Source organism: Austrofundulus limnaeus, unplaced genomic scaffold, assembly GCF_001266775.1.
Source record: "Austrofundulus limnaeus strain Quisiro unplaced genomic scaffold, Austrofundulus_limnaeus-1.0 Scaffold31, whole genome shotgun sequence".
Lineage (NCBI taxonomy): Eukaryota > Metazoa > Chordata > Actinopteri > Cyprinodontiformes > Rivulidae > Austrofundulus > Austrofundulus limnaeus.
Window position 1 is genome coordinate 752,988 of NW_013952433.1, and position 19,124 is coordinate 772,111.

Genomic DNA, 19,124 nt, shown 5'->3' on the forward strand with positions numbered 1-19,124 from the left:
TATATATATATTAGCCTCTTTTAATCACCTACAGTATAAACAAAATGACTCACTACATTTTGTGAGCATATTAATAGTGTTGCCATCCTCATTTGCAAATCCCTGTTCAGATTTATTCAATCCATGCTTAAAATGTTTTTTGTGTTTGGTGTTATTAYTCTATTTTTTTACTTTCACAAATTCACTTTATTTCTATATATTCTGTACATTTTATCATAAGATCATTTTTATAGAAACATGTTGACAAGTTTAAGACTTTAAAACATCTTGATATTACTACAATCTGATTATTATTTTTCATTTTTGACTTGGCAAATGCTGGATGTCCTTCCTTAAGCAACCTGGGATCAAACATCTAGCCCCAGGTTTACTAGACTGTGGCACTGACCACTGAGCTAAAGCATCTCCCTCTAACATTGGTAATTACAAAACAGAATTTGGATCCAATCTGCTCCCTTTGTGAAATAAATCACCCATTTGTTGGTTAAACGAGTTCATTTGAACACTGCAAATTAAACTCAGATGAGTCCACTTGCTCCTTTATTATGTGAAGCTAATTTAAATTCATCAAGACAACAGAAAAAAGAAAGATTGTTGTGCACAGCATACATTTACAGTATCAGAATGTCTTTTTACTACAAACAATAGGGTCTTTTGTTCCCCAGCTCTGAACATTCTTTTACAATATTCTTAACACACAATTCAAAAACACCAATAATTATGATCAGAGATTTTTTTTAACCAGTTCCTCCAGCGAATCAAATTAATGTATTTACTTTGATAGTAACCAGTGGATCTGAGGGCTGAATGCCACAGAAAAGCTTAGCAAGTCTGAGCGCACTGAGAGATGAACCAATCTGTTACTGGTTGTGGTTTCTCTATTAGATTTGCTGGCAATAACAAATTTAGAAAATTACCAGCCATATCCACTATGGGCTCATGCCGCAAATAAAAATATACTCTTAGAGCYGATACAAACTGTTGCAGAGGTTACAGAGGACTGAAGACAATAAAATGGAAAGCAAAAGATCTAACGTACAGTRCCTTTAAAACATGAATGCAGCAAACTGTCCCAGACTGCATTTTATGCAAAGCGAACAGCAGCCAACCCAAAACAAATCAATTCTTTTCCTCATAGAGCAGACGGGGGTGTGGAGGAATGATGACAAACAACCCTTGGAAGCATAATGGTAGAAGCTTATGCAACCTCCAATGTCATCTTGCCACTGTGTGATTATTCAAAAAGGGATGGCGATAAGCTGCATGTTAGAGCCATGGAGCAGAGGAAATGGAACAATGGAGGTTGTGTGAAATGATGAAGCTGGATTAGGATGGGGAAGCACTGTAACGAGCTTAGAGCTCAGCAGTGACTAATTCAAATCAACCATTCTGCTTTTTATTATCTTTTAAATATCTGTTTTTAACCTGGTGAAGCACAACATTTTCTTTATATTTTCATTGGATCAGATAGTCTTGTACCCAAACGAATATAAAGTCGCATTTAAGTATATACCTTTATCACAGTGTTTTTTTCCCAATATATTTCTTTTATTCTTTGGCAGAGGATGAGTTTTGCCTGAGGTTTTCTCTGCTTTTTGTTGTGTGGGTGGGGAGGTAACTTTGGTAAAAGCTGTAGCTTCTCAGCCAGAGACCCAATGACACACACAGCTGACGGTTCAAATGCTTAGTTAACTTGAACTATTGACTTCCTTTGAACCAGTTAGATGGAATCTCCTCTGTTAAAATATCTTCATATCAGACAATATTTACAGTGTTTGCCTCTTTTGTGGGCTCCACTTCCCYCTCCAAGATGCTTTCATTTGGTTATTCTGAATTCAAATATATGGAGCAAACAGAGAATTTTACTGTCCATTTTAATAATTTTGGTCCTTGACAGATAGTGACTAGACCCAGAAAGACTTACAATTTCCATTGAATTTCTCATTTCAGTAGTAATTTTGTCCAGTTCATTCTGAATTTTGTGCTTCACCGCTGCACATCGATCTATGACCCAGTATTGCACATCATTAATCCCTCTCTAGTGACAATGACAAAACCATTGGATCTGTCACTGCCCTTGCTAAAGCTCATTGATTTCTCCTTTTAGATTTTTTTCCTTTAAAACAAATAACATAATCATACTCCTAGGGCACTCTCCCAGCCCCCAGATGGAAATCTTTTAATCATCAAGCTAATTAGGATTTGTAAATGCCCATTTCACCTCAGCCTTTCACATTACAGGCCTCAGAGAACATCACAATATCTTACTTACAAGATTTAGACTTGGCATGTGTCAGCCTGCATCTGTCCTTTCCTTACCTTTTTTTAAATTCATTTTAAAAGAAAAACCTGTGAGCCTCAAATGGGATATCCATTTAGCAACAAAGGGAATGACTTTGTTCTCATTTTCTAACCACCTCTTTTTCTTATTTGAGCACCTTTTAKAAGAGCTTTAATACCACATTTTTTAAAATTGCAAACATGGCAGCAGCGTGATGGAGGCAGTATKCTGGCAGAAATCCTGAAAATTAGGAGTGTCTGAAGCAGATATGTGCACGCGAGCTAATAGTGCTGAATGCAGGGTAGAGGGGTTTGGGAATTTTCTGGAATCCGTTTAGATTTTTAGGCAACAAGGCATAGGGGGGTGTTACATATCACCTATTGGCAAAAAATACCTCGGTTTAAATAAACAAAGTATAAATTTAACTGACACTGAGCACGTCAAGTTTTTTATGCTCCACATTATTTCAGTACTGACAAGAAAGAATTATTAACATATTTATATATACAGTGYAACAGGGCAGGCGCAGCACACTGACAGCAGCCTGTCTAGGTCGAAGCTTCATGCAGGGGTGGGGTTGTTTTGTGCATCTTGGACCCCGCTGCTTTCTCCTCCTTTGTTTGCATGTGGCCCACATAGAGCTTGCRGGCCTTGCTAGAGCCTGCAGGGACCGTGGTGCGAGGACATATTAACAGCCAGTCTGACTACATTGTTTCTCTTTAGTCTATTTGCTTTATTTCTTCTTCTGGTGTTTTTGTTGTCGTGCACCTGTGCACAAATACATTTTCCATTCAACAGATAAGAATGCAGTAAAAGTAACTTAAAACCATTCATTAAAACAGTGACATTTTCAGCTTATCATTTTACTCAGTTCTGTTTTGCCATTTTTTGTTCTATTTTCTCTAGTTTTCTCTAGAACTGTATTGCAAATTTAAATTTCAGTTTCATTGTAAACAATATGGAAACCTTGCYCACAAATATTTAGATGTAATCTTTTGATTTAAACCATTTCTAATTTAGTATATGCCCATTTTTATTAGTGAAGAAAAATGTCAAGAACATTTTTGTCATGTTTAAATCAGGTTGCATCTCAACACAATGGCCAAAGTATGAGCTCTTGAACTGCTGTTTGCTAGTTTCCTGTTTTTATTTCCTGCTATGTTTGGAAGTGGAGGCTGGGGCAGCTGGTATGCAGTTGGCTCTGAGCTACATTATTATTTTCAAAATAAAAAAAGCACTAGGATTTGACAAGGTAAAAACACTTATGATCTGCATCTCTGAAGACTAATAAATTAAATTTGAGCTTTTAAACAAAAAGGTGCTCATGGCAAAGCAATTGAGCTGACTAAATATATAATTCTAATGGAAACTGATTTACATTACTTGTTTCTTAAATGCCTTTAAATTTAAAATATATTACCAGCATTGGCTATTACCTGCCCTGTTTTGAACTACTACATTCACAAACATTAAAATAAAAAAATTATCATGGCATACCTTGTGTCACTAGATTTACATTCCATTCACAGGTTGTCAAAAAGTAAGATTCGGGCCAAACCTAATAAAAATATTCATGACTCTAAATTGATAGATTGAAGACAATTATAATAAAGTTGTTCAACATTGTAGGTTAAGTAGAGCTGATGTATCAAAATGAACAACAGTGGTTATTACTGTGGCTCTGTTAGCTTGCACAGATTATTTTGTAAAACAATCATTCTGATTGTCAGATTAGCAAAGTGCAAATTTCAGAGAAGACAAATTTTTATAGATAATTTTCTAAGAAATGTAAGTATGCAAAATAAGTTCAGTTTAAGCAAACACCTCAGATCAATTTTACATCTCTCATTTAGATTCAGCTTGGGCATGAACCTGTCTATCCAGTAAGTTTGGTTCCAGCTGGTTCATGCATGGATGATTCTATCATGTTACAAACAAGCTCAATGAAAAATGTGATGTTACAAACATCACAAGCTCTGCAGCTTGTGATGAAGAGAGTCACACGTGAAGGGATCCAGTTGAGTTGCATGGAAAAGGAAAATGACCAGTTTTCATATTTTGGCTAACTTGGATTATAAGAGGAACAAGAAATGTTCATGTGTTAATGTTATTAATATTATTACTATTATTATTATTATTATTATTATTATTATTATTATTATTGGGGGTGTGGGTGGAGGAAATAAGGAAAAAATATCCAGCACATTTGCAACTGATTTAATCACTGAAAAACACTCATACTGAATTGCCTATAAGAATATCTACATCACGAGAGCTTTTGAAATAAACATTTTTTTCTTATTAAGGTCTCTGTTAATATCTGACAAATCTCCTGCTGGCTAAATAGGACAGTGGTGTAGTAATGGATAAAGTTCAAATTTAATAGCCATTTTTAATGAAGACTTTCTTTAGAAAATTTCATTATATTGCTTTCTCAACCATTGTTTCCTCTTTAATGTGGTTTGACCTAGAGGCTAGAGATGCATATTGTGCTTTCAGATTAGGTTGCAGCTTTATGAAGTGCATCGGTGCCATAAGAACAATTTAAAGTGGTGACAAGTAAGTTCCTAGACTCATACATTTTAGAGTGTAAGAAACTGATGAATCCAACATTTCCAAAGTCAATAATCCAATAATTATAAATCAAATAATTTCAACTGCAATGTAAAAGAAGACTAGATGAATACTAAGAACAAATAGGCATTATTTAATGTATTTGTATGTTTTCATAGTTTTCTTGTATTTAAAATGAGATTCAAATGCACATCCAAATTAAATATTACATGAAAAGATAAGTTTAGGATCTTTTGTGAATGGAATGAAGTACAAAAGGACAAGAGCATATTTTTAATATTTTGAACTTTAATCCTCTATAGCTAGAGCAATAGAATCAACATAGGCTGCTGGGAATTGATGAGAATAACCAGACTTGCCCTTTTGCTCAACAACAACTCAGATACAAAATAAATTGTTTTGTCTTCAAACCCCTGGTAGGAAAAAAAATCATTGCTCTACATGGCACTTTTGCACTTTCTGAACAACATCTGGTGTGCAGAGCGTGAACATTTTCAGAGTTACATAAAATCAAATGTCCAGAGATTGCACTTATAATTTAAACAACAAATCTTGTTTTTTTTTTACCTTTATTGTGATTAATATCAAATATTATTTTAAGTGGTATCGTTGGTTGGGTTAGGGGGACAAATTAAAATCCACATTTGTCTGTCTAAGTAAACAGAGTTTGACAAGCTGTCATTAATGCTGCCATCCCATTATCTCTAGTGATTTATACACAGAAGCTGTGCTATTCAATCTGTCTTTTGTCCCTTTGTTGCCAACAAGGAGTGCCACAGTGTGTTGTGTCAGAGCTGACAGCAGTCTTACCTGTGGTTCTTTTTGCAGTTTGATGTGCATCCCATTGTGGCCTGACAATGCCCTCTTCTCCACAGCATAGTGCCTGAAGTGATAATAATCTCCAAAAACCTGGAGAAAGACAAACGGGAGAGGCAGTGAAACAACCTGCAARAACAGGACAGTGGGGTAGTGCAGCTCACCAAAAACCAAGTTTATATTAAAAAACCGATATACACTGCAAAAACTGTTCATCTTACCAAGTTTTGAAATTTTATATCCAGCCAAAAAGTCTTTTTGATCTTGTTTTGAGACTGATTTACTAAACAAGAATTGATTGTGTAAGAATCATCATCTTGTTTTCAGAATGTGTAAGATTATTTYTCTTGTTAGTCTGAAAATTTGACTCAAATTAAGTCAAAAATTTCTGCCAATGGAGTAAGAAAATTTTACTTTGTAAGATTCTTGAAATAAGAAAAAATTGAGTCAAATCAAATATTTTAAGAATCTTACCAAGTACAATTTTCTTACTCGATTGGAATAAATTTTTGACTTAATTTGAGTCATACATTCAGACTAACAAGACAAATAATCTTACATATTCTGAAAACAAGATTATTATTCTTACACAATCAGTTCTTTTTTAGTAAGTCAGTCTCAAAACAAGATCAAAAGGACTTTTTGGCTGGATATAAGATTTTAAAACTTGGTTAGGTGGACATTTTTTGCAGTGTACACAATTGGAAATCTGAGGATTTTGTCATCATGAAAATCTAAATAAGCAACTGTTGAATGAATTTCATTCACACAAAATCCTGTGAATCTTAGCCAAAGACAGTCAGCAAAATTAAAATAACTTTTGGAGTCTGACATCATTAATTAGGTTTCAAAACTGTTAAAAGTTGTACAAAAAAGTTAAAACCCTTGGGTAACTAACAATATTTTCATGTCTTGGGTTATTTTTACATTCATTCTTAAAAAAACTATTCAAGATAAATTCAACAAAATTACAGTGACAGGTGAAAATCTTGCAGATATAACAGACTTATAAGACTTATAAGATTTGTAACAGCATTTCTGAAACATTTTTAATCTTTTTTTGTCATTGCTCCTCTTACATCTTTCTTATAAAAGAGCTTTAAAGGACAAGTGATTGGATGACAGCTGTCACTAAGCTGGTCTAAAACCTCTGGGGGTGCTTATGTTTCATTAGCCTTGCTATTAGGCAACACTCCCAGCAGCCTGAGCTTCCCCCAGTTGACCTGACAGCCTGATAGACTAAATAATAAGGGCATGTAAGAAGTGTGTTCTAATAGATAGAAAAAGCAAAACAAAAGATGAAGTAAGACAAAGATGAGGAACAACCCAGCCACTCTTTTAAATGAGTGTATTCACAAGAGAGCAGCCACCATTTGAGGAGGAAGCATTGCAATCTGTACAGTGGCGCCACCGGGGACTGGCTCACCTTCACAAGCCCAGTGGAGCGGAGGAAGAGATGGGGAAGAGGTGGAGGGAGTGGGGTGGGGACAACGAAGAGAGGTAGAAGGGTTGGAGGAGACCCAGGGTTTGACAGGCCGACCGGGCAGGATGGATGTGTGTGAGGAGCAAGAAGAGCAGACGCAGCAGGATAGAAGGCTCTCCTGGGGCTGCAGGGATATTCTGGAGGCAGCCTGTCTAGAAGGCGCCCAGACTGGAGGCTCGATCTCGAGGGCCAAGCCTGGCAGCACAAATATAAAGCTGCCATTCCATCCAAGCCAATTTGACTTTCCTTGTCTAATATTTGTGATTAGGACTTGAATTTAATTCACTTGCTGTAAGTTTCCATTTAAACCAAGTGAGGATCAGAATTTAATTACTCAGTTTTATGAAGAAATTATCATTTTTACTGCAAGCAATTATGGATAGAAAAGATTAATAAGAGTACTTTTGTGAGGAGAGGTCTGTGAAATGAATCTTTAATCTCTGGAGAAAAAATAGTTTGATTTACATTGCATGGGCATGTATACATATTAAACACAAAGATGTATTAAATATTTGTTTCAAGCAAGCGTTGCCAGTAATAAAGCTAATGCTACAAAAAGACTACCAAAAAAGTACATTTTTATTGCAGAATGAAAACAGGACATGCTCACTGGTGACCAGGTCATGCCTGTTCCTTAACTGATGCTGAAGGATCTTACAAATATTTTGTTTCAAAATAACGTGAAAGCATAAAGGAGGGTTGTGTCTGCATGATATAAGGCTGCAGTCTGATGAAAGATATGACCCTAGGAATTAATGAGACCCACTTTCACATTGATTGTGGCAGGGCATAAAGCTAATTTGCGCTGCACAGGGGCAGCTTTTCTGGGGGACAAACCTATTTCCCAGAGTGCTGATGTTCTCATTTAGAACTAGAGTCTAAGGGTCTTGGGAAATTGAGATGGAGAAAGAAAGCTGTGGCTGAGTCATACATCTACAAAGCTTAAACAAGAGTGAATCATATGGGGTTTGTGTGAGTCTCTGTGTGTGAATGTGTGGCAGTGATAATAATTGAGAGTACTGTAGGTCATTAGTCACTCTGCCGGTGTGCTCTGAATCTGCATTAGAGGCACACTGCCCTTTACACCCCTCACTGGACACTGCCAAGAGTTGCCATCTCATACTTTAGTTGCTTCATTTCCAGTTCTATCTTTTACATGCATTCATTTAGTCTTAGCAGATCAGCTCTAGGGGCTACAAAGATGTCTCTAGCAAATAAACATTTTTAATCAACTGCTGCCTCAACAAACAAATGCAAATTATATTGTACTTTGGTCAATTGTCTAGGTAAACACCAAAAAGTCTTTTCCCAAGATGGAAACAAAGTCTGGCTTAATAGACTTTCTAAAATCCATAATCAGCTCATTTGCTTTGTTTAGATTTAAGACAAGGTGGATGTTTGCACACCATGCTGTAAAGCACCCCTCCACCTTTTTGTACCCTGCCTCCTCAGACACCACATAACACTCCACAAACGCAGAGTCTGCGGAGTATTTTTGCAGATAAAAAGACTGAATTGCACAAAGGTCTGAGGTTTGTATCAAAATAAAATGGTAAGATTTATTTCCTCTAAAGTGCTCCTGGGTTTCTGACCGCCTGTTAGACACATAACCTTTGTGTCTTTTAAACTGTAGTTCACCTGGCAGGTAGTCAATAATCCAGGCATCTGTGGAGGATCAACTTGTATTTTCTGGAGGTTTTTCTTAAGCTTTGCAGCTAAATTGTGTTAAACATACAGTGGAAATCAAACAACATGATCCTAACAGCACTCCATGCATTGTGAATATTGAAGTGTGCATGTTGAAACAAGCAGATGTTGACCAGGAAAGAAGTTAAGCAACCTGCAGTGAGGTGCTTAAGAGCTTACTTGAATGAGACATAACAGCTTCCCTGGAACCTTTATGATTTAGGAAGTTTTAGCAATTGGTTTATTTGTAATTCAGGGCAGATGGATGAGATTTTTCTGGTACTAAAAAAGACAGGCATGTCTTTTTCAACACAGGAACCATGGGCTGACTGAGGTTAACCAATACTATTCGAAACCTGAATATCTCAAACTATTTTTCAAGGCTGAAGGAGAGGAGTGGATGGAGAAAAGTTTTTTTTTTGTGATCTGTGACAATATAAGAGTTGGCTTCAGAAGTAAATGTAGATAGATGTTGACATGTTTAGCTTTGTGAACATGTTTTTTGTGATTTATAATTAAGTTAGTTAGTTCCTTGTCCAGAAAAAACTGTCCTTTACAGCAAAAACACATGCTGTTGCTAGTTTTATAAATGTAAATCATCTTATGTCCAACATTTCTAATGTTTATAATTGTATTTATTTGCACTTTAAACCTTCAATCCAGTAATCAAGAGTTTAGGGTTCAGGGTAATTTGACTTTTTATCTCTCTATCAGGACCATTTTAAGAGTGAAATTTGTCTCCTGTAAACTAGTTTAGTTATTGGTTCCTGTGGTCATAATGAAAGCAGCAAAGGAAGGGACAACCTAAAATCTTTGATTACTGAGAAAGGTTTCTGTGGTTATAACACATATTTCACACTGGTTTTAACATGATGAGGCTGACATCATCTGGATGTTCAACATTGTTCAAGTTCACCCTCTTTAACTCTGTCTTCACATGATTGTTGGAGAAGGAAGGGAAGGGTTTTAGTGTGTTCTAGTGTGGGGTAAAATGCTTCTTAGGCTTTGTGAGACTATGAAAAGTTAAAGWTAAGCTGTGGGTCTAGCAATGACGTGAGGTTTTTGTGCTTAGATACAGGTGAGGAGATTGCTCTATTTTTTTTTTATCCCTGACCACCCAACCCAAACATTATTCTGTTAGAATTTGCTCTTCACCTTTTTCCTGTACACCTCTTTTAGTCTGTCTCATAGCTGTCTCTGCACACCTCAATAATTCTGTCTACTTCCCTGAAGGCTTTCTTCTTCTTGTTCAGCAGCTCCTTCAAGTCAGTGGTAATACAGATTTTTATTTTTTATTTTTTAGGAAAAGCACACTGTCCTGGAAGATATGCTCCACACAAAATCTGATGTAGTCTGTCACATARTTGGTAATGGTATCAAGGCCATCTCCAAGTGATTCAGACACTGCTTCAGACCTTTAAAACCACCTTCAGTTTTTTTAAGCATCTTGTAACTACATTTCCACAGGTCTAATGCTCAGAGGATACTGCTGAGGAATGGATGCATGGGTGTAGGTGAGAAGTACWGATGACAAATCTTGTTTTTTTCAAGTGGAGGAAGGACAGGGGAGTTAAAACAATCCTTAACATTTGAGGAAAATAAATCCAAAAGATAAAATGTGTGGTAAACTAGTTTCAGAAGTTGTGAAAATGTTGATCTTTATCAGAAAGTAGGAGGTATTTTTAGAATTTCTATACAGTAGCACATTATCAATTCATGGAAGTGTTTAGTTGTTTACTTGGGGATTAATGCTGATTCCACATGCAGTGTTGAGAGTGGCATTAAGAAAAACAGCATCAAAACTGATGATTAACCTGTAAAGTACTGTAGTAAAATATAGGGGCCTACTGMGCATTGGTTGTAAAATTTGTGATCACTGCATTTGGCCAAATTWTGATGAATGCTTTGAAGAATTTTTCTGAGAAGTATGAACAAATAGTTTTCATCAGAAAAACAAAAATGCTTTGTTTCTTTCTGCACGCTAGCAAAGCTACTCCCAAAATGTGTTCAGTTMAGTTAACCATATATGACTTTATCCCTGATTAGATGTGAGACACATATTTCAAATGATAAAACATACATTTCTATTGTGAAAAATTACACTGTCTTGAAACCACTTTATCTTATTTCATCTTAGATCAGCAACATCATATCCATCCATCCATCCATCCATCCATCCATCCATCCATCCATCCATCCATCCATCCATCCATCCATCCATCCATGGTCATTAGGCTGCACCCTGAAAAGATCACCAGTCCATCACAGGGCCACATTCAAAATAGACAACCACTCACACTCTCACTTACATCCTGTGACAATTTAAAGTTACAAATTAACCTTACATGCATGTTTTTGGCAACAACACGCTGCATACTGAACTGTGCCATTAATTTGTTTAATAAAAAATAAGCCAAAATGGAAAAAGGCTATAAAACTTCAGCAGCGGTCTCCCTGATGACTTCAGCAGAAAATMTTGGCTCAAATTAGAGTGAATAAAAAGATTTTCTGTGTCAACACGAAGAGGATGAATTAAGATAAGACATCAAGAGCAATAAGGGGTTAATTAGGAACGGTTTTGAGGTKAGTGTATTGAAGATTCAAAGAAACAAATGCATTTCTATTTATATCTAATTCATAAGTATAATTTACAGAAGTCCATAAAGAAAGAAAAGATAGAAATGTATTTGCAAAAGAACAAATAAAGGACCACTTTCAATGGATATGGTAAACTAAGAAGAAGTAATTATTATTCTTTTTCTCTGAATAACCACAGTGGTTATGAGGGAAGTTCAAAGTTTTCATGCTTTCAATTCATGCTGAAGTTCACTAATTTTCTGTGATACTTAAATTTATAATTGTTGTCAGTTTGTAAAGCTTATAGCCGCAACATGAAAAATTAGGAATTAGTCYCATGTGTTTTAAGTGATTTCTGGATTTACTGACTTACTGCAGTGATCCTAAAACTGTAATACGTCTGATTTGAATCTAGTTTTATTTTTATTTTTTTTCCTTAAGATGTTCTGATCACCAGACTACTGAAAAAAAATGTGTGGCAGCAGAGGCCAATCAGAATGCTAAGTGTGTTTTAGTTGTTTATTATTGGCAAGATTTTTGTCATCCCAAAAGTTTCATTAAGCTTTATACAATTTACATGTGTATTTGAAATAAAAACCATATTTCTTCATATAAAACGTMGTCATTAACTATGATTTCTTAAATAATGTTGCAGTGATAAGCATTAAATCAACTTATTGGTGAATTTACAGTAAATAGTCTTTAAAACAATGAATGATATTACATCCCAAGAGAGATTAGTTTCAGTAAATATTAATGATCCCAAAAAGTTGTTTTTGAGATCTTTATTATATAACATTATGTTACCAATCCTGACTAGGGAAAACGTAATAATAATTTAGACTACTACAACTGAAAATGACCATACACAGCTATCAAAACTATAGCAATAGCCATGCATACTTAAAGTTAACATAGATTTTTATATTATTGCTATATTTTTATATACAAATATGTTTTATATTTACATACTGTATCATATTTGGTAAACCAAACACACATATGGAGTAACAGAATTACACTGRAGAAACAATATCAGTTTTACTGCTGTTGTTTCCCTGTTGTCAAGCACGTCATCTTTGAACTTACAAAAGTTCAGTGATTTCCATCGACGCCACCCACTGAGCTGCAGACCTTTGAGAGGATGACAAAAGGCATAAACAGGCAGCCTAAAAGSCAAATAAAACCACAGCATCCATATTGGGACTGCGGTGGTGACTTTTTAGAGGTTCATTGTGAATCTGACACATGTAAATTAATAGATTAATTTATATTTGCCACAAAAAAAAAAAAAAAATCAAGGATTTTGTATAAAAACCTTCTGTGAAGTCATGAGAAGAAATTAATTTAAAATGGCATGGTATGAACTGAGATTTGTCTAAACTGAGACCATCTAATGTGAATGTCAAGTATTTCAAGCTTGTAATTCCAACAACTTTGAACTTATAAGAGTGAGCACTTGTGTAAGACACAGACGGACGTGGGAGTTTACACATTGGCTGAACTTGAGTGCATCTGACATTAAGATTGCTTTTCAAAAGCATTCTGTCAGTCTAAGAGCTATGTGAGGCAACAGAGAGGCATCAACCAGTTGCACTGCCCACTCAACACATCGGCATTTTTCCATTTAGATATTTATTTCTCTGTCAGTCCTTTTACTTCCATGTTTTTTTATTTTCTATCTATCTTCTAGGGTTGGGCAGTAAAAGTGAAAGGACCAGGTTTACTGCAAGGTGTTCTACAGAGGTCACACTCTTAAAATCTTTCAACATCCTATGAGAGAATGTAATCTCTCCGCAAATATTAGTATGTTCTGTGAAGACTTCAAGGTGACTAGAAGTAATGTCATGGTTTGTCTGCTACATTCCAAACTCTGCTGTGTCTTGTTCTGCTCCATGCTAAATCGACTGTCCTGACTCCAGATCACATTTCGACATGGTGGCTGTCAATACTGGCCAAAGAAGATTGGTCTCAGATCTGAGGGGATGAAAACCGAAATTCAGTAAGCATTTACCAGACCACGGCCTAACGTTGTTTTACGTCACACATTACATGAATAAAAGAAGTCAGGCACCTTTTTGAAGGTGACATCACACATGGAAAAACTTCCCACTCAAGTTCGTGAGGACAAACGTTTGTGCAGCAATTGCTGAAAATGTCTGCCTTTTTTGTGCCTGTCTGAGGCTGTTGCGAGTCGACAGAAAAGGTACATACTAAAATAGATTTTTTTTTCTTATCACCAAACTGTAACTCTGCAGAAGGACTTCCAAAATTTAAAGAGTGGGTTTATAAAAACTGTACATTCTGAGAGCATGTAGTTGAAAAACACAGTCCAGGTTTTGAATGTTTGTATTCATCAAGCTTGCAGACTGAATACAAATGTGCAGTGTCCAACAAGATCCATCCTCCTGAGCTTGTTGGTGGCAAAATTTGGCATGAAGTATTGTCTTTCACATTCAGGGAAGTGCACAGAAGCAGATTAGGAGATTTCGAGTTTGACTCAATTCAACCTATTTTTCAAAAAGAGTTACTGACACTAATGGTTGAGTTATGACAGCGGTAAAATGATAGTAATTTATCTTACATAAAGAACTGCTAAATTCAGTTTGTTATACCTCATACTATTTAACACAAATTGATGGACAACAGTCAGAAAGATATGAGAAACACATTGCTCTTCTGCTTTTAAAAACTGCTAGATGACACTTGTTATACAGATCTAAAATAGAAACGTCAGATGCGCAGCAGAGCTCATTTATTGCCACAAAGCCCACCAGCCTTCACCTTTCTTAAACTTCCCCTTTTATCAATGTAGCCTTTTCTTTTATTGTGTTGCTTATTCACATGAAGCACAGAATCAAAAAAACTCAGAAAGCTCTATGCTTTATCTGCAGATACAGCAAATATATTCTTGTGAATTTGTATGGTGTGAAATTTCCTCCTTGGCTAAAAGAAAAACAGCTATGTTGCTGGCGCCTACCGAGCCAACAGGCTGCCGCCTTTTGGACTAATTACAGCTGCAACTTTGGGGTTCTGCTTTTTGGGAATAGCTCATTATTTTCTCATGAAAAAGAAGCTAATTGAGTGTTTTCAAATGAAGGGCAATTATTTGTTTTCATCTTAGCTTTAATTCTATTTACTAGCTCAAGAGACTTACTGTTTCGGCAAAAAAAAAAAAAAAACTAAACCATAAAAAACAGTTCTGGCTTAAGTATGTGGCTGAAAGCAAATATTTAACAAAATTTCAATTAAAAAATCATTCCTGCAGTACTTGTCAAGTAATAAATCAGAGGTGGCATAAAAGGTGTGAAAATGGATATGGARTATTAAACGAGTGTTCTTAAATCAAAATAAAAAAAAGGACTTGAATGAGCAGTTAGAAAAAAGACCAAAGACCTTTAAGGCAAATATGTGCTAAACTGTGGAGTATCCATCTAGGCTTATTTCTATAAAGACAAAATAGGGCACAAGCAGAAAATAACAGAAAAGAAGAGAAATGAAAGTGTGACAGGAAAAAGGAAACTTACCACAGGAGAACCAATAAATGGAGGTGGAAAACTAATGAGTACAAAAGGCAATTGTCCTAAAAGGGCAAAAATACYGAGTCCCCAATGATGCTTGACCTTTATCTTATATCATCATAAAACTGAATTTATACACCTCTTCGCTCCATAAAGGCTAATGTTCCAAAAATCTTTATCAAAGTTGACATACAGCCTTTATGTGATTTAAGTCCTCAATATAAATAAGTCAAGTAACTTTTATGCTCTGATGAAATATGCTTTATGTTAGATTAGATTAGAACAAAGATTAAACTGTCAAAGTTGGTGAATATTATACATCTGCCATAGACTGAAAAAAATGTGGACAAATGTAGAATTGCTGATATGTGACTTTTGAGAGAACAGATAGGGGCAGAGCTGAAACCACACACACACACACACACACACACACACACACACACACACACACACACACCACCCAAAACACAAACCAAGAAAACAAGTGTCATCATCACTCAGCCAAACCCTCTTAACTAAGACAGATCCAGCTAGCTCCCCAAACTCACAAACACTCAAGTTCAAAGTAAAAAAAATACACAGCAAAGTTTTTAAAGAACAGCTGTAAGAATAAGCGTCTGAGAGATAAGTTCTTGCATGTGAATGTGTGTACGTATGTGCATATGTGTGAGTGGCATATATTACTTTATTATCACTCTTAATTTTTTTATTTTACATTTAGCATACATCATCAGTTTATCAATACATCTATCCTCAATTTCTTTGGTCACAGTTATGTGCAAAATAATTGAGTACACAACCATGTTAAAGTGTATGCTTTACAAGAGTGTTCAATATTTATGAAGACAAGAGTTGAATACTGCTTCTGTGGCTTCTTRTTGGATTGGTAAATTCAGTAACTTAACCTGCTCTGATCTTACAGAGCAAGGCTCTGACATGCCCGAGGGGGAAAAAYGCTAGGCATCACTCCATAAAATGTTTCTATTACCACGCACTGAGCAGGAAATGAATTCAAAGCAAAACAAGATGGCAAACACAGCAAACAACAAAAGAAAGCCAGGATGAAAGACAAACTAACACATTAAAATTCACAGGTAAAAAAAAAGTTTCTTCCCTGAACCTGGAGTCACATGGGGCCTCTTTCTCTTACCGTGGGGAAAACAGATATGTTAAGATACATGAAAGCGACTTTTGTGAAAAGTAAAGAGTTTAGATCAAATTGGGTTAAATTTCCAGCCACAATGAGGAGTAGAGCAAATAAAACTCTGAACAAATGATCAGGATTAGTGCTTATTGGACGCCAAAAGCACATTGATTATATGCTACCACAATCAAGCACAATCAATAGAGACAAAGCAATGGCATATTGTATTATATAAATTAAGAGAAACAATACATAAAAATACACTGAAATTAGTGAAAAAATTGCACTCCAAATACATTTTCTGCAATAGTAATTATGTTGCAGTGTTTAGTATTCAATAGTAGCACTAGTATAACATGAGGGTAGTTAGCTTTTAGTTTATGCCTCAAGACAGAAAGTCGCCTTGATTGCCATGTTGTAAAAAATTAATAGCAATTCTCCACAGCACACAAGCACCACTTGACTTCATCAAACTACCAAAACATGCACATACACGCACACATGCAGAAACAAAACACAAAGTTGTGAGAAAAAAAGACCAGAGTCCAACCACTTTGATTTCTAAAGTATTATAAATCAGGACTAAAAAAGGTTTTAAGTTCTAACAAGGTAACAAAATCAGATAAATTTAACTTCAGACGTCAAACATCATACCTATGCATTATTTATTTTACAAAAACTAAGAGAGATTTCTGTGTCAGTGTGAGAAAAACTGTGCACACCAACACCAACTCCATTTGAATTAAGGTAGCAAGTAACAGCTTGGTAATAGTAATCCAATTCATTGATTAACAGTATTAGCATGGCTTTTACATCTGCTCTGTAAAAGCAGAGGTTTTGGGTGTCTGCTAGTTTGCAGAATTCATGGTTAGCTATTGCCCAGGAGAAAAGATGATCTTAAAAAAAGAAAATGTTGCTGACCATCAATKTGGCAAGCCACTTCAATCAGTTGTCTGATCAGGCAGCACAGTACTCAGAATACTTGTCAAAAAACACAAGAGCCCTTAACACACACACCCACACCGACACAAAATACAACTTCGTGTTTGTATTGGTACCCAAATTTTTTGTTCACAGGATAAAACCCCAACTTCTTGTTCGTGCAAGACTCCACTCCAAGAAAAATCAATATGAAGAGCACTCAAAGCTACGTCCTATTGATTTTTCATAGGCTTAGATCAGTCAATTTATCTATACAAGCAAGTGGAAAGACAAAAACTGCTATGCATATACAGCAGCAGTAACGAGAGATACTTAAAAAACATGCAAAATATCCTCTACCTAGTAGGTGCCCTTCACTTCAAGGGCTCAGCTCTTTAAGATGGAAACTTTCAACACTTTCAGACAGAAAAAATGCAACTGTGTTGCATTAAAAACAGACCCCAAGAGAAATTCACCAGACATTTTCATTTATACATCACAGAACGATGAAGAAACACTTGTGTGCAGGCAAACTTACACACTTGCACTTTTACACATCTGTCACAACTCACCGTGTCTGATGAGGTCAATAAAGAAAGTCAACTCCAGCCTCCAGCTGCCCCCTTTGGGCTTATTTTTCACATGGTGGTCTGCTATGGAGCGCTGGGATTTTGTAAGGCTGTTGGATTATTCATTTGCAGTGTGTAACTCAACCAACTGTCCTTTTCCACACTTGCTGAATTTGCTGGTGCCTGTACAGAGTCTGTCAAGCTCTGTCGCACTAGTTTGGAGGAACTGAAGTAAATAGGTTCCACTTGSATTTCAATTTATTTCTTTTCAGTTTAATCTCTTTAGTTTTGTTTCTTTCAACTCCAGTGATTTGTCTTCTGGTTTCATCTATTAATACAGACAAGTTCAGTAGTTATACTTTATCTACTCTCTCATGTTGATACTTTTCTGTAAAGCGTTGGCATRTTCCTCTGTCTGTTGACAGATTCAGTCTGTATGTGAACACATTAAACACAATCCCATTTATCTTCAGAATGCCAGGACATTGTGGATTCCATCTTTGAAGCATTTTTCTGAGATGCAGTGATACTGTTGTGCACTTTCCCTGCATCATTGGGCAGTTTCCTGCTCAGGGTCAGCAGCACACCAAAGACAGCTTCATCATTTGGACCTCTTATCAAAATTGCACACATTATATACTTAATGTATTCAAAATAAATATTAATTGCCTTACGAGTGCTTACATGTTTCTTTATTTCATGTTTATTTCTGTAAACTCATCTATTCTGATTGAAAAATCAAATATATGCATTTAATGCGGTAGGGTGAAATTTCCAAATTATTAATGTCCATCAAAAGGCAAAAGGTGAGTGATGATGTTTTAGCCCATGTCTTTGTCTGTGTTAGTGTGCCCCTTAGCAAATTATCCCATGCACCATTATTGCATACATGCATCATTGCAGTGTTTTTTAAATCTGAAGATTTATTTTAAATGCATATTCTAAGACTTCTTGTGCATACCAAGAAGTGTATTTGGAACTTAAATTAATATATTACCTCACAACAAATTTAGTAAAAGACTCTCATGGCTCTCATTTAAAAGATAAAAGGGTGCAATGGTCATTAAAATATAAGCGCAAGCAGACTTCAGGGGAGGAGGGATCTGGGCATATTTGAACTAAAACTCATTCAAATTCARGGAGCATCACAGCCCTTCCTTGAACCTCAAAAGTACAGAGACTTGAAGACATCAAAACATCTTCCATTTGAGAATTGTGCTCTTTGTGTACCGACAATCGAAACTTGAGCCTTGAACATCCTTGTTGCAGCCTGGAATATCCAGCAAGAGAGCTGGCTTTGTGCCCAAACTGAAGGGATAGCACCTTAAGGTGCAGGATTATTATGAGTGACAGCACAAAAAGACTCAAGACGTATAAAAATATCCAACACATCCATGTATAAGCAAATCCTAAACTAAAAACACTAACACTAGAGGATCAAACACCCACCATCTTTACATTTYAGCAAATAAATTAGACTTTTTATTGGGGACAGGCTGTCACAGGTTATAAACTTTACTATATTGTTTTGTAAAAAAATTGTATATATATA

At 35.8% G+C, this 19,124-nt stretch overlaps 1 protein-coding gene across 2 annotated transcripts in view; it reads right to left on the bottom strand.

Moving 5' to 3' along the window:
- Nucleotides 1-19,124, bottom strand: part of furinb (furin (paired basic amino acid cleaving enzyme) b) — an 86,558-nt gene that overhangs the window by 43,165 nt on the left and 24,269 nt on the right. For both annotated transcript variants that reach the window (XM_014005532.1, XM_014005530.1), the window contains exon 3: nt 5,666-5,764. In XM_014005532.1, coding sequence (XP_013860986.1) covers nt 5,666-5,764 — 99 coding nt within the window. The remainder of the gene's footprint in view (nt 1-5,665; nt 5,765-19,124) is intronic.